This window comes from Trachurus trachurus, assembly GCF_905171665.1.
Source record: "Trachurus trachurus genome assembly, chromosome: 19".
Taxonomy (NCBI): Eukaryota; Metazoa; Chordata; class Actinopteri; order Carangiformes; family Carangidae; genus Trachurus; species Trachurus trachurus.
In genome coordinates, this window is record NC_139913.1 from 7,661,181 (window position 1) to 7,674,073 (window position 12,893).

Sequence of the window (12,893 nt, forward strand, 5' to 3'; positions counted from 1 at the left end):
TTTAAAATCAGATGCTATTGTTTACATCCCATATGGTGCATTACAATTAAGGTAGAGGCTGCACTGCACAAGTTTAAGTGGTGTATTTAACTAGTAGCTGAGTGTGCATATGCTATACTAGCCTATGTTATGCTTTCCTTATGGTTTATGGTTGTTTCAGGTCACAAAGTACATGTTCACAACACAAGTTCAGATTATGGGGTGTAAGTATAGTGTGGGAAACATTTTCAATCACTTGAGATCAGCCAGCGGAGAACATGCTGGTTCTCGGTGTGAGGCAAGGCAACATTACAGGAAAAAGTTGAAGTGCTGTACAGTACCAAGTGACAAAGCAATTAAACTTGGAATAAGGCCACGGAGGAGGCAAAAAGTAAGAATAATAAGTCGTCTAGCAGTCATTATAAGTCAGGGATCTTGAATCATTCGCTGTGAAACTCGCTGAGCAACTCAGTGCAGTGGGTGATTTCGCCGATTATGTCATCGTCTTTGGTTGAAGACGGACTAATTAGTGAAAACACAGGACGTGGTTTGAAAATGAAAAAAAAAAAAAAACTGCTAAGGTCTCCGATGTATTTATGGCTAAAAATACCCCTAAGTCATTATTTAACAATGACCACTGATATGGAGCAGGAAACCTGGGAGGAGATCATTAAAAATTCATTGAGTCAACTTTGTGCCATCAGGGAGTCACAATGATCTTTTCACAGGCAGTTTTTCCTCCTCCTGCTCTCTGTGGTGTCTGCTGCACCTGTACAACTACAATTCCCTTCTACAGACTCCAAACACAACACATAAATCATTAAATGACAAATATATGAGGTCTAGCTGCATCAATGAATGCAGCAGCAGTCCTGTAATATCACATTTGACATCAGTTTTAACACTCATTACAGTACGTGTATTAGAGTTCCATTTGAAGTCATTTACTACTGTGGAAACTCCCTAATAACAAATGAGCTCCTGAATAGCAACAGACTTGTAGCAGCTGTGTGTAACCCCCCTCCACGCCGGTTCACTGAATTCCCCAGAGATGCTTTATTTACCACTGCCACACACACACACACACACATACAAATAAACACACATTCATACGACTGTATCATAACTCTATGGTCTCACTGTGTTACCCATGTCCAAATAGCTCAGCTGCTTGCACCTGCTCCGATGCACTTCTGTCAAAATGTCATTTTGCAGACAGCCGCAATAAATACCGCTATTGGCACTGGCATGTGAGAGGCTGGAAATTATGAATAAAATCAACAACCTCTGGCTCTCCCACTCCTCACCACCACCCTCCCACCCTGAGCTGGAGCTCAAAGCTAAATAAGAGCCTCTCTTCAGCAGTTTGCTCGCACTTTATGGGAGAAGAAGAGGAACCTCTCTCTGGTTCAGGTGGGCTCCGTTTTCCTGCCAGTATTTTCCTTCATAGCTTTCGCCAACTCCACTTTGTAATTCACACACTTATGTCAAGTGCTTGTGCTAATTGAGAAGAGAATTTAACACAAAGTCCCTGGAGCCTCAGGAGTATTAGGAGATAACCCAGATTGAAGTGCAAAGCTCTAAAATATGAGACAATGTGATCTGTCAAGCTTATACTGTACAAAGACTGCCTCTTATTCTCCACTTTATTCTCTCAATCTACTGTAATTGTCTTTATTATTAATCCCTTGTTCTTTTTATTCTGGGTAGAATAAAATAATTGCATTGTCATTATTGCAGCGGTCCACTCAACCTCTTGGAGTGTTAAGCCCTAGTTCCTACCCCTTCTTCTTCCCAATAGACGTCCTCTACCTTTCCTCAAGAAAACCTGCTCGGAGCGTTCTCCCCTTTCCAAAAATATTTTTCCACTGCCCCGTCCAAACCATGAGGGCCTTTCTTTCCTTTTTTTGGACACACACACACAGAGCATGATTCCCTGCTCATTGACTCGCTGCAGTTTTCTCATCACCGGGTTGAAAATCATTCAGTTTTTTTTTTTTTTTGTGGTACAGAGATTAGGATTTGGGTTATCCAATGATCAGGTTTTCAGTAGTGGAAAATGTCTCTGTGAGCTTCTTGGACAGGATAGTTCACACAAAATGCACCTTGGTGGTGGTGGATGATAAAAAAGTGAAAGCAAAACAAACAATGAGATGTCTATGGGACAATCACTTGACTAGAGATGGAAATTGAGTAATTGTTAAGAAAAGGTTCCCCCTGTTACTGTGCATCCAATCCAGGCTGTCATAGTTAACACACGACACCTGTAACCACACAAACAAGGACTACACTCTGATGTGCACACATTGCCTGAGGTGGTTTTCTACCTCAAACTGGCTTGACGTTGGAAAGAGAGAGAGGCCCCTGCAGCTGATCTCTGCACAGGAGACAGGAGGAGGAGGAGGAGGTGGAGAGGAAGTAAGCTCTGCTCTGCTCTGCTCTGCTCTGCATCGGCCCTGATGTTGGAAGATGCATCTGCAACGTGAGGTCACGCCTGGTTGGTAGCAGGGATTTACAGGCCCTTCAAGAAGGACCCCCACACACACACACACACACCTCCCCGGCCGGCCCACACCCAACGACCCCTTCCCAGTCCCCTTTAGAGAGCTGGCGGACGATTCGGGTCCCAGTGTAAATATATTTTTTTCTCTATCAAAGACACATTTTCCAACAACTGTCAAAAAGAGAGGAGGGTCGGATGGAGGGGGGAGGGCTAGGAGGAGAGAGAGAGAGAGGGAGAGAGTGGGGGTGAATTTTTTCCCCTCTTCCCCGCCCCCCCACTCTTCTCTCCCACCTCTCTCTCTCTCTCGTCCGCTGCTGCCTGTCGGGTTCTAGCAACATCTGGCACTGTTTATCACCTGGCCTGCTGGTTCAAGCAGGAGGGGACGAGCTGGAAGGGGAACACGCGGTGCCAACCTGAGGTCCAGTGCAGCGGGGTCAACAGATCAGCCTGATTTATTAAGAGTCTTACCTATTCCTTGGTCTTCTACGCCTCCCCATCCCCAGGTTGTGTTAAAATCTTATTAAACCAGAAATCAATCAAGTCTAAATCACTGAAAAACAAAACTCTGACGAGGCCAATGACGAAAGATAGGAACAAACACGGTTAGTAGGTCAAGTGTAGTTGTCCAGAGTGATTGAAAACACTAACTTGCGCAGGAAAAAACAGGCCGTAAACTTGTCCTAGATATTTACAGTTTGGGTAATAGTGTTATTTTTCACCTTTATTGCTATGCCGCCCCCATGTTCACAGAAGTTTGCAGATCAAGAGTTTTCTCATAAACAGACAAAAGGTTTTTGTTTACATCCAGCATTTTCTCACCAAATACACTGTAAGCATCCTGGACAAACATGTTTAGTGCACTTCCTTCCTTAATTACCAGCTGTTGAAAGTCGATTTAAAGAGGAACTATGTAAGTCTGGTCGCTTTTCTGCTGTTTCGGTAACGCTCCTCTTGTCCATGTGCATTTGTTTACAACGAAGCCGACGATAAATCAATACAAAGAGCGGCGGATAACGTTATATACGATGTTACGACGTGTGAATTTGTGTAGTCTTAACCTGTTATTTATTTTATTTATCCTTTATTTAACCAGGTAAAACAATCTTAACCTGTAGTAATGAACACAAGATTGCCGGTTACGGAGCATTTGTGTCCCGGTGCCACAGAGACAAGAGCTGGGACACCGGAGCAGCGGCCAGGTACTACACTGATGTTGCAAGGTTGGTTTTCAGCCATGAGACGCCAGGTGGAAGGCAGACAGCCTCCTTTCTCAGTCATAACAAGTCACAAGCCATGTCACAATTAGTCCGGAGCATTTTAATTAAGGTAAAAATGTAGCATAGCCACGGGAGAAATCCTGCTTAGTTCCTCTTTAAGAGAAGAAAATACTTAAATGCACTGTTAACATCTGGGTGTGCTGGCTTGTCATCTGTTATGTTAATGTTAATCAATAGATTAGTGTGAAACTAATGGCAGGAATGCAAATCATATCCAAAAAAGCATCGCTCCATAGGCCAGATCAAGTATTCAACACACCAAAAGGTTCAGAAGAATTATAAATTATGGTCACAAAAACAAAAAATAGGAATTTTCTAACTCTGAGATAGAATGTTTATAAGATTTTACACATATTTGTCTCTAAACTTTAAATGATTGTAATAAAAATGACCTAATTGATTAGAAAGGGATCTGACAGCAAGCCTTTCCCCTGAGCCGGGCACCAGAAAGTGACAGACGGAGGGAGAATATAGGGGGAAAGACAGAGTTCATGGGACAATGAGGCCCATTGATACGGTGGAGACAGGACAGGGTGCCTCCAGCACGCTGAGAACGGCTGACGGTGCACAGAGGCACAATGATTACAGTCTGCATTACAAATGGCTAAAACAGAGCCGTGGTCCTGCAGAGGCCACAAGCATCAGGAGAGACCTTGTCCACATAGGTCTTTGAAATGCCACAAACTTCTTTTGTTCCCCTTTTCTCCTTTGTTAATGAAACACAACGTCCAAAGTGGCAGGAACAGCTTTCACAGACGGAGGTGTGGCTGCTTTTCATCCTCTATTCATGTTGCAAAAATCAAAAATACTCCTCTACTTTGTTTCTCCTTATCTGGATTTCCACCTTAATGAAGAAAACCTAACAGGACTTTGATAGATATTCAACGCATGAAGCAAACAAAGTAGCTGACACTGATATGAGATGCTATTTAATACTACTTGGACCATGAACTGCACAAAATATCAAGGCTTTAAGAGGTTAAGCCATGAAATCCCACAAGTAATTATGTTTTTCCTGCCCCCCTCTCCCCCTTGACTATTTTCCATTTAAACCCAAAGGAATCCCATTCACGTTTAGAGATAACGTTTGTTGCACCGCAATCGTTTTTCCACACTCTGCAGCTCCTGCCTACACAGCTGTGGATCCCTCTCAATCATGTCAAGGGAAGTAAAGCCGTTTGTTACATTAGAACAAGTTCTTAACGCCATCTACAGGAACCTGGTGATACTGCACCTGAATAAGTAAAAAAAAAAACATGCTATTTGTGTCCCAGCAGAAAGAAAAAGGATTAATCATTAAATAGGATTTGTTATTTTTCTGATTTACCCTCCTGAGAGGAAAAAATCTTTTGGAGTTTATCTCTTGAAAACACAATCGCTTGTCTTTAATCTACAATAAACACTAAATTTAAGTTTAGAATACCTCCAAGGACTTTGAGTTTTTTATTTGTTTGTTGTTCTCTACCTGCAGTCCTGACCCTGACTTTCAGCTGAGCCACAGCTCCATCTCCCCTACGTCTTCTCTGCATCACAGAGGCTGGGTAATGAATACAGCCGAGACATGTGGTGTACATGTACCTGTCTGTACGTGCAGATGATGATCTCCCTCATGTGGTAGTGCATGGGGGTCATGGTCTCGCTGACAGAGTCCAGGGCCATGTCCACCTCCTTCTTCATCCTGTGTCCGTCGGGGAGCAGTCGGACGAGCTGCATCACGACCTGGTCGGACAGAACCCACAGAGACTCGTTAGGTTTCCAGCTCTAAAAGTTTCAGGAAATGTTTCCAAAGTTGTGACAAGACTATGAAATTTAACAAGCACCTCTAACTCTGGTATATCTGTCTCCCACGTCACTGGTTTGTGTTATTTGAATTCAGGTGCAGGAGAGGCAGCTCATGCTATGTCATCATTTACATGAAAAATCTGATCTGGTGTAAAAACGTTTGTAAGTTTTTCTTTTTCTCACAATTAAAAATAATAATAATAAAACACATAGATGGAAAGATACTTAAAGCCCCTGTACGGAGCTTTTAACTGGATACGCAAAAGTCTCTGGTTTCTGCTGATGTGTCTCTGTTACCTACAACAGCAAATGAGCCTATCAGTGCGAAGATACACTGTTTCTAAGTAGTCTAATTCTATACCTCTGGAAGGCATGGTCGGGTCGGACCACTGACGAAACGATACCAATAGATACATTACGCTGCTAAAAAAAAAAGAAGAAAAAAAAGCAAGTCCCGTCTTCCTTCCGACGTTCCCAAAACAAATCTACACGCGCCGGCCAGACAAACATCTTCATGACAGTGGAAAATGCAGTCTTCATTCCGCCGCTTTCCTCCACAGGGGCCGCAAAAATCAACAATAAATGAAAAGTGTGTACAGGGGCTTTAAGCTAAAAAAAAAAAAACTATTGTTTTCTTTTGTTTCCGTTTTTAAATTATTTTTAAATACTTGATATAACAAGTTCAGTTTGCCAGCTTTTCTGAGGCTTTCAATAATACAACGCAATCCTCCACACAATCTAGTGGATGTTCAAAACTCTTTAATCAGTGGTGCCGTAAAAAAGCTGAAACTTTTAAGTTTATCTCTGATCTTGGAAACTGAACAATCTCAGGTCCAGTTAGTCGTTGTAGAGCTTACATTTGCATCACATGGTCTTCCCATGTTTTGTTCAGTGTTAATGGATTTTTCCTTGTATAAAGATGTGGTATGTAGGTTATCGTCAGGCATCATCACATGTATGTTGTTGTGCCATTTGATTGAAATGAAAACCCTTAGACTTGATAAAAAAAAACAACCAGGAAAACTGAAGCTGGTTGATAATGTTTCTTTTGTGCAACCCTCAGCTGAACTGATAAGAAATGTTATGGCCTGCCAGTCCTGACCTAATTGAAATGTGGGTACAAATGTGTGTCAGCATGTTTCATTTACAGTGTTGACCTCAACCGAAAGAGAGCGTGTCTGTGTGATGTAAAACCACAACGCTGTTGCAACCTAGATTACTGAACTGTGCTGGTGGCCCCTGTGCAGCTGGTTGACTTCAGATACTGTTGATAACGTCGACAATAATAAGACTGAGCGAAAGCCAAACATCGGGGTCAGAGAACAGAACAGGCCTGCAGGCAAAACCCCATTTATTCTGATTTAGAGTGTGTGTCAGACAAGCAGCGTCAGCGTGTGATAAACACATGATCTGTGCCACTTTGCATATAACATCTACACAATCCTCCTCAGGGGGTTCCCTGTTTTCTCTTTCCAACAATGCATTCTGCTGATACTGGCAGTCCACGGCATGCCTTTTACTAACATGACTTCACACTACACACTATTATTAAAGCTTTTCGTAATTTATAGCACTAATGCGATCCAACATGTTTGTGGGCACCTCAGGTTGACATGGTCTGAAATCACTGATTCTGAATATAAGGATGTGTCAGTCATGGAAAACAAGCAACAAGTAGGCTATTCATAAGGATCAGGGAACATTCATTGATGTCATTTTTTAAAAGCTGAACTCAAGTTTATCAAAATACAGGAAACAAACTGAACACAATGACATTTCATCACCTTTCAAGTTTATACGATACATCCTGCAGTTACAGCGCAACACTACCATTCATTCAATGTTGAATTTGTGGTCAGCAAGTGAATATAAGTTCAATATATACAATATAATTCTTCTTTTAGCTCCATTTTTGGTCTCCACCTACTACAACTGAAGAAAGTTTCTGTCACTTAAAGGGGAACTATGCAAGTCCGGTCCTTTTTTGCTGTTTTCGTCGGGGGGGTTTTTCAACCTCAAAACTCCCCCTACAGTCTTGGAGTGAATATTTTCACTGTCGTAAAAACTCACCGCTAACCCTCCTCCCTTCCCCCCCCGGCCATGTGCATTTGTTTTCAATAAAGCGGGCGAGAAGGCGATCCGTGGAGCGATGTCTACCGAGGTGGGTAACGGTTACGGATTACCGGGCCGTGTTTGTGTCATTATGCTGTAAAGAAGTCCATGTTTCTCGTGAGACGAGATCTGGGATGGAGGTGCTGATCTTGCAAATAGGTTTTGTGGCGAGGAGACCCTATAGTGGAAGGCAGAGAGCCTCCACTCTCCCCATAATAAGTCATTTAACCATCACAATTACTCTTAAACTGTTTAATTAAGGTAAAAATCTTGCATAGTTCCTCTTTAAAAGCCCCTGTACAGACTTTTCGTTTAGTGTTGATTTTGGCGTCCCCTGTGGACGAAAGCGGCGGAATGAAGACTGCATTTTCCACTGTCATGAAGACATTTGTCTGGCTGGTGCGTGTAGATTTGTTTTGGAAACGTTGGAAAGAAGACGGGACTTGTTTGTTTGTTTTTTAGCAGCGTAATGTATCTTTTCGTATCGTTTCATCAGTGGTCCGACCCAACCATGCCTTCCAGAGGTATAGAATTAGACTACTTAGAAATAGCCTATCTTCACACTGATGGGCTCATTTGCTGTTGTAGGTAACAGAGACACATCAGCAGAAACCAGAGACTTTTGCATATCCAGTTAAAAGCTCCATACAGGGGCTTTAAGCTACTACTACGTGCTGTTTGGTGTTGCAAAAAAAACAAGGAGAAGTGTATATTTAGGTGATATGCTTCATAAACCTGGACCCTGATTGTCTGATGATTACCTATCACACAGGAATTTCTATATCACACTCGACAGCCACTATGTACTGGCACCACACCAGTTCCTCCAGCACATAAAGCCATAGCGACACCTTTTTTTCTTTTTTTCTTGCCAGATAAGGCGACATCACACTTCCATTGGCGCCTTAATTGGAGGCAGGCTACGTTTCCGTGGTGACCACTTTGTGTATCCCAGAAACTCCGGTGGCCTCGCTGCTGTGACTGGCATGCGATATTGTGTGCCTGCAAGATTGTTGCCTCTTTCTGTGCGACCGTGTTTACAGTGCTGAGAGGACACAGCTCACAGGTTCCAACCACTGATTCATTGTCACAGCTCTGAATCAAGGAGGAAGAAAAAAAAAAAAACACCCAGTGGCTCTATTCAAAGCCCGCTATTCAGAGCAGAGGAGAAAAGCTTTGGCTTCTGGCTTTGTGTGGCTGAAGCTTTCGAATCACAGGTGCAGAGTTAAAGAGGTTAGAAAACTAACAAGGGCCACACATGACCCCTTTAATATACAGCTGTATTACACACGTTGATGACTCACACCACCAGTTCCTCCGAATGAACAAAGCAGTCACACAAATCTAAATGCAGTAAACAATGCATTTTAGAAGTGCTTCTGCTTGGATAACATGCCTGGAAACCCCCTTATACATCTCCTGCACTGCACCATCTGAATTTCTCACAGCACTATTTTTTTCACATATATTCAGTTTAACTAAAGTGACTTGAGTCTGAATTGTTAATTGTATTTCAATTCACAGTTTCTTTTAAAAGAAAATGAAAAGAAAAACATATCTGGATCAAGATTAGAGTCTACTGCGCTTACATCCCCCGCCCACACTGTTTATTTTTGAAGAAATTCACTTCAAAGTGGCAGCCACAGATCAGCATTTAGCAGTAGTACTGATATGGAAATAGGCTGTGATGGGATCTGACCATGAAACTGAAAAGAACAGATGGAAATGACAAGGAAATCCAATCAGTAACCCATGAAGGCAATGGTTTGCTTGCTTCCAGTGTACATACCTCAAATTCTCCTTTTGTGTACTTGGCGTCAGGGACACTCACAATCTCGTCATCTGCAAACTCTGGAAAACCCTAGAAATTGAAGACAACTGGCTGTTATTCCGGAGAATGAAAACATCGTAACCACACTGAATCATTTTTAGGTATGTCAGTAAAAATACACTGAAGGGCACTGAAGAAGTCTGTAAACTCCAGAGAGCATCTCACATTAAAGTGCCAGAGAGTCAGAACAGCGACGACCATGGCGGTCGTAGTCCTGCCTTTGCCGTTGGAGCAGTTAAAAACGAAGGCTGAGCGCGAGTCCTCAGCCAAGGAACTCTTCATGGCCTCCAGCAGCTTATCGAAATCCTGAGCACACAGAGTTCAAACATGAAAACACAGATGCTGAAAGTCAACCACAACTGTTTATCTGACCTGCAATTCATTGTATCATGAAGAAAATAATCAAGGCTATAAAAACAAAATATATCATACGTGATTATTACATTGTTGATTTTTTTTTACCTTTTATGCAGGATCTTGTATGTACCTTTTATTCCTTTGCACAGTTTTATAGTTTTATATATTATGCATATTTATTTGGTACAGATTTTTCTTTTTTCCGTCTTTTTATTCTATTTTAGTAGTTTTTCATAACATATGTATATACATATTTTCATAAGGATGTATATAGTGTGTATTTTTTCGTACTTTTCTGTGTTTATATATATATATATATTGCTCTTCTATGCTTCTATGCATATCTGTGCTAACTGGTTACATTCCTTTGGGATCAATAAAGTATCTAAGTCAGTACATTAAAATGTTATTAACAACCACAATGCAGAGAAATAATATAATAAAAATCCACAAGATTATCAAATAATTGTGAAGTAAATGTTAAATTAAAATTCAAGTAGTTCAGAAAAGAGTAAAATAGTTGTTATTTGTTTATTACTGTGTGGGGAAAAAAAGCTCAGTCTGACATTAACAATCTTTACCACCAGAGGGCGCACAAGGTTTGCATTAAAAGTAGCTAACAAAAGGAGCATGTGCCTGTTTATCTCCCTCGCATCATTACCTCCTCTCTGGGAGCGCTGCCGTCCGGCAGAGGGATGCGTTTGTAGACGAGGCCCTGGTGAGAGCTTTTGTGCTGGTTGAAGATCTCCTGGGCTGTCATGCAGCTTTTAAACATCTTCATCTGCTTCTCCTGCTCCAGCGTCACCTCCAGCCACTTCTGAGCCTGCAGGATCGCCTCCTTCAGGGACATCTCCAGTTTCTACAGGCCGGGAGGGACACAAGAACAAGAACTTACTTCATAGTAAACTAGTGACTGTCACAGGCACTTTTTGATTACTTATCTAATTGGGTTAGACCTGCAAAGACACATAAAAAGTATCATTTATGCTCTACCTCTATTAGCTGTGGGTCAGATGATGGGAGAGGAATGTGCTGGTCAAGGCATGAGGACTCCCTCGGCGTAAAAATCTGACCATTTCCTTCTAACACCAGTTCATCCTGCAGGTTTACCCACAACACGTGGCTGTGCTTCCTCTTCTCATCCGTCAAATGGGCCAAAACTGTTCCGGCAGCCTGCACACAGCCAGATTTTTATGATTAGACGGCAAAGGAGCTGGAAGTCCGGCTCCTGCATCCTGAGGTGGGCGTGTGAGTCTCCACAAAATCGTCATGAGTCATTCCCCCGAGTCTATTTCTACACTCAGGAATATTAATGACTTCAGGGACGACGGTTACATAAACGGACATAAAATGTTCTGCGGTGACAGAAATGTGCAAAATCCTGTTATATTATTATATCTCATCTTCGTCGTCTATGCAGTTGATTTGTGAGTCTCCAACCTTCAATAAAAAAATGACTACTTAGAGGGATAACTGTTACAAATGCATCCTCTTTAGATGAAAGAGGTGGTAATCAGACTGAATCTTTCATCCACTTTTCATCCCTTCAAGTTTATGTTTGGGATTTATGAGATTAATAATTGCCTGAAAGTAAACAAGAGCTTTTCTACTGATTTGATGAAAGTGCTGCACCTCTGATGTCGGCTGAGCCACTCCATAAACAGGCATCTTGGGCACTCGTCTGAAGTTGACGGCCTTCATCTCCTTCACAGTGCTGAGCACGTCAGGAGCCAAGTACTCATCAGCAACCTGATACATGAGACGTTTGGAGACAGAGATGATGATTATACGACTGTGAGAGAAGATGATGACAGATTTGAGCTGAGAGGTTACTGAGTTTATCAGTATATTGAAGCCGTAGCATTTGGATGCATCAACACTGAGACTATATCTGTGTCCTGCGTGGTGTGCTTTTGGTTTCGCATTACAGACACACACAGATATAATCACAGGTCTACAGGCCACAGAATCGGCCTTCTGCGTCTGACTTCCTCACCAGGACGCGGGCTCCCCTGGTGACCAGCTCGGCCGGGGCCGACAGCTCCGATAGGTCCATGCGGGCCAGCAGTCTGTACAGCCAAGTGTGGCAGCACATCCACTGGCTGAAGTTGGACACAAAGGCAACAGGGTACTGCAAAAAAAACAAACACAGTTACTTTGGAATCTATGCTGAATACAAATATGCATAAATTCATTTTAAAAAATCTTTACCTGTTCATGAAGGTATGCGTTAAATACAATCAAGTAGAAGTAGCGCTCCAAGCTCTGCATGGTTCTGTTGAGAAAGTAGTCTTTGGTGCTGCTCCCCTAAGAAACAAACAAATGCTTCAGTATATTTCTGTCAGGTGTTTTATTTCTCTGGTGAATCAGTGGATTTAAAACCCTGCTGATCTCCTGACAGACAGAGGATGACTCTGCTTAAAATTCAACTGTGTTACTTAAGTCCTCCATCAGCTGGAGGGCCCACACTGATGAGGACTTCTCATGCATGGTTATTATCCTTTGACTGTGGTCTCACAGCCCTTTACTTTATTAAGCATCACATGCACTGCAAAAAAAAAGGGAGCCCACATGCTGCCTTCAAAGACAAACTGCAGGCTGCTGTCATCACATCACACTAACCTGAATTTGATAATCTTCTCCGATCCCCTCCAGCTTACTCTTGTTCTCATATATTGCTTCTTTTATGTTGTGCATTTCTGAACACAGGGCTATGGCTTGGTCAACCTGTCAAAAAGATAGAAAACATTATTAACTTCAGCATTTCTGAATGTCAGTCAGAATGAAACATGAACCCAATTTGACCTGGAGCTAAAAAATGTAAGTTCAAGATCCCCTCAAGAAATGTTGAAGACATTTAATTTTACAATTACAAAGTGAAAACATTATAGTTTTTAAATATAAGTAATCTGCCCTACCTCTTCCATGATCTGCTGCCCATTAGGCAGTTTGTTGATCAGAGACTGGATGAGCTGGAAAAGTGGTTTGGGCTCTGACCCTTTTGCCTCTTCAACTCTGCAAAACAAAAACACATGCACCCAATAATATGTGA

At 42.1% G+C, this 12,893-nt stretch overlaps 1 protein-coding gene across 1 annotated transcript in view; it reads right to left on the reverse strand.

Moving 5' to 3' along the window:
* pald1a (phosphatase domain containing paladin 1a) overlaps positions 1–12,893 on the reverse strand; it is a 54,729-nt gene that overhangs the window by 25,452 nt on the left and 16,384 nt on the right. Inside the window, exons 10-19 of the mRNA XM_083994887.1 lie at positions 12,760–12,856; positions 12,464–12,568; positions 12,053–12,148; positions 11,838–11,972; positions 11,474–11,590; positions 10,835–11,014; positions 10,503–10,700; positions 9,650–9,790; positions 9,443–9,514; positions 5,338–5,478 (exon numbers count right to left, since the gene is read on the reverse strand). Of these exons, the coding sequence (XP_083851013.1) occupies positions 5,338–5,478; positions 9,443–9,514; positions 9,650–9,790; positions 10,503–10,700; positions 10,835–11,014; positions 11,474–11,590; positions 11,838–11,972; positions 12,053–12,148; positions 12,464–12,568; positions 12,760–12,856 (1,282 nt within the window). The remainder of the gene's footprint in view (positions 1–5,337; positions 5,479–9,442; positions 9,515–9,649; positions 9,791–10,502; positions 10,701–10,834; positions 11,015–11,473; positions 11,591–11,837; positions 11,973–12,052; positions 12,149–12,463; positions 12,569–12,759; positions 12,857–12,893) is intronic.